The sequence below is a fragment of the Pogona vitticeps genome, unplaced genomic scaffold, assembly GCF_051106095.1.
Source record: "Pogona vitticeps strain Pit_001003342236 unplaced genomic scaffold, PviZW2.1 scaffold_86, whole genome shotgun sequence".
NCBI lineage: Eukaryota > Metazoa > Chordata > Lepidosauria > Squamata > Agamidae > Pogona > Pogona vitticeps.
The window spans coordinates 1-2,927 of NW_027590038.1; the positions used below are offsets into that span (position 1 = coordinate 1).

At 32.6% G+C, this 2,927-nt stretch overlaps 1 protein-coding gene across 1 annotated transcript; it reads left to right on the plus strand.

Moving 5' to 3' along the window:
* Positions 1-48: 48 nt before the first annotated feature.
* On the plus strand, positions 49-2,714 carry LOC144585741 (uncharacterized; the record flags this gene model as incomplete). Its single annotated transcript, XM_078382878.1, has 3 exons — positions 49-147; positions 1,090-1,218; positions 2,098-2,714. Coding segments are annotated over 3 exons (618 nt in total), but the record flags the coding sequence as incomplete, so codon positions are not given.
* Positions 2,715-2,927: the final 213 nt, after the last annotated feature.

The following is a 2,927-nucleotide window of genomic DNA, read 5'->3' on the forward strand; positions in this document are numbered from 1 at the left end:
TTGTTTCCTTCCATCATTTCTTTCATTATTTCTTTCTTTCATTATTCTTTCTTTCCTTCTTTCTTTCTTTCTTTCTTTCCTTCTTTCTTTCTTTCTTTCTTTCCTTCTTTCTTTCTTTCTTTTCTTTCCTTCTTTCTTTCTTTCTTTCCTCTTTCTTTCTTTCTTTCTTTCTTTCATTCTTCTTTCTTTCATTCCTTCTTCTTTCTTTCTTTCCTTCCTTCTTTCTCTCCTTCTTCTTTCTTGCCTTCTTTCTTTCTTTCCTTCTTCCTTTCCTTCTTTCATTCTATTCTTTTTTCCTTTTCTTTCTTTCTTTCTTTCTTTCTTTCTTTCTTTCCTTTCTTTCTTTCTTTCTTTCTTTCTTTCTTCCCCTTTTTTCCTTTGTACCTTCTTTCTTTCCTTCTTTATTTCTTTCTTTGCTTCATTCCTTCCTTCTTTCCTTCTTTCCTTCATTCTTTCTTCTTTCCTTCTTTCTTTTTTTCTTCCTTCTTTCTTTCCTTCTTTCTTTCCTTCTTGCCTACTTTCCTTCCTTCCTTCTTTCTTTTATTTCTCTTTCTTTCCTTCCTTATTCTTCTTCTTTCCCTTCCCTTCTCTCTTTCTTCTTTCTTCTTCTTTCTTTCCTTCTTTCCTACTTCTTCCTTCCTTTCACTTTCTTCTTTCCTTTCATTTTTCATTCTTTCTTTCTTTCCTTCTTTCTCATTCCATTTTTTCTTTTTCTTTCTTTCTTTGTTTCTTTCTTTCTTTGTTTCTTTCCTTCCTTCTTTCCTCTTCCTTTCCTTCCTTCCTTCCTTCCTTCCTTCCTTCCTTCCTTCCTCCTTCCTTCCTTCCTTCCTTCCTTCCTTCCTTTCTATCTTTCCTTCTTTCTTTCTCTCCTTCTTTCTTTCTTTTCTTTCTTTCTTTCTTCTTCATTCTTCTTTCTTTCTTTCATCTTTCTTTTCTTCTTTCTTTCCTTCTTTCTTTTCCTCTTTCCTTCTTTCATCTTTCCTTCTTCTTTCCAATTTCCTTTCTTCCTTCCTTCTTTCTTTCTTTCTTTCTTCTTTCCTTCTTTCCTTCTTTCTTCTTCTTTCTTTCTTTCTTCTTTCTTCTCCTTCTTTCTTTCTTTCTTTCTTTCCTTCTTTCCTTCTTTCTTTCTTTTCTTTCTTCCTTCTTTCTTTCTTTCTTTCTTTCTTTCTTTCTTTCTTTCCTTCTTTCTTTCTTTCTTCCTTCCTTTCTTCCTTTCTTTCTTTCTCTTCGTTCTTTCTTTCTCTCTTTCTTTCCTTCTTTCCTTCTTTCTTTCTTTTCCTTCTTCTTTTTTTCTTCTTTCCTTCTTTCCTTCTTTCTTTCATTATTCTTTCTTTCTTCCTTTCCTTCTTTCTTTCTTTCTTTCTTCTTTCTTTCCTTTTCTTCCTTCTTCCTTCTTTCTTTTCTTCTTTCTTTCTTTCTTTCTTCCTTTCTTTCTTTGTTTCTTTCCTTCTTTCCTTCTTTCCTTCTTTCTTTCTTTCTTTCTTTCCTTCTTTCCTTCTTCTTTCTTCCTTCTTTCTTTCCTTCTTTCCTTCTTTCTTTCTTCCTTTCTTTCTTCGTTTCTTTGTTTCTTTCCTTCTTTCCTTCTTTCCTTCTTTCCTTCTTTCCTTCTTTCTTTCTTTCCTTCTTTCCTTCTTTCATTATTTCTTTCTTTCTTTCTTTCTTTCCTTCTTTCCTTCTTTCTTTCTTTTCTTTCTTTCTTCCTTTCTTTCTTTCGTTTCTTTGTTTCTTTCCTTCTTTCCTTCTTTCTTTCTTTCTTTCTTTCTTTCTTTCTTTCTTCCTTTCTCTTCTCTTCTTTCTTTCGTTCTTTCCTTTCCTTCTTTCCTTCTTTCTTTCTTTCCTTCTTTCTTTCTTTCTTTCATTCTTTCTTTCCTTCCTTTCCTTCTCTTTCTTTCCTTTTTTTTCTGTCTTTCCTTCTTTCTTCCTTTCTTTCTTTCTTTCTTCTCTTTCTTCCTTCTTCTTTCTTTCCTTCTTTCCTTCTTTCCTTCTTTCTTTCTTTCCATTGTTCTTTCTTTCTTTCTTTCTTTCATTCTTTCTTTCCTTCTTTCCTTCTCTTTCTTTCCTTTTTTCTTTCTTTCTTTCTTCCTTCCTTCCTTTCTTTCTTTTCTTTCTTTCTTTCCTACTTTCTTTCTTCCTTCTTTCTTTCCTTCTTTCCTTCTTTCTTTTTTTCTTTCTTTCTTTCTTTCTTTCTCTCGTCCTTCCTTCCTTCCTTCCTTCCTTCCTTCCTTCCTTCCCTTCCTTCCTTCCTTCCTTCCTCTTCCTTCCTTCCTTCCTTCCTTCCTTCCTTCCTTCCTTCCTTCCTTCCTTCCATCATTTCTTTCATTATTTCTTTCTTTCTTTCTTTCCCTCTTTCCTTCCATCCACCATTTCTTCCTTCCTTCCTTTCTTTCTAATGGAAGTTTGTTTGAATGTATTGAAGCTAGATTCAAGGAAAACAAGAAAGTAGAGAAAGAAGGTAAAAAAGTTTTGAGTGTATTGTATCTAGAATGAAGTAAATGAAGAATGATTAAGAGAATAAGGTCATGAAAGGTGGTTTAAATGGACTGAAACTAGAATGATGGAAATCAAGAACTAAGAAGGTAAATAAGCTAAATGAAGCTTGTTTAAAGGTATTGAGGCTAGAATGAAGGAAAAGTAAGAGAAAAGAATTTAGTTTGAGTGTATTGAAGATAGAATTAAGTGAATGAAATGAAGAAGCTATAGGAAGCTTGTTTAAATGTATTGAACCTAGAATGAAGGGATATCAAGCAAAGAAGAGAAAGAAGCTAAAGGCAGCTTGTTTGAGTGTAGTAAAGCTGGAATGTAGTTAATGAAGAATGAATAAGCTAAAGCAATTTTTTTTAAATGTAATGAAGCTAGAATGAAGTAATTGAAGCATTAACAAGAGAAAAAGCTAAAGGAAACTTGTATGAGTTGCATTGAAGCTAGAA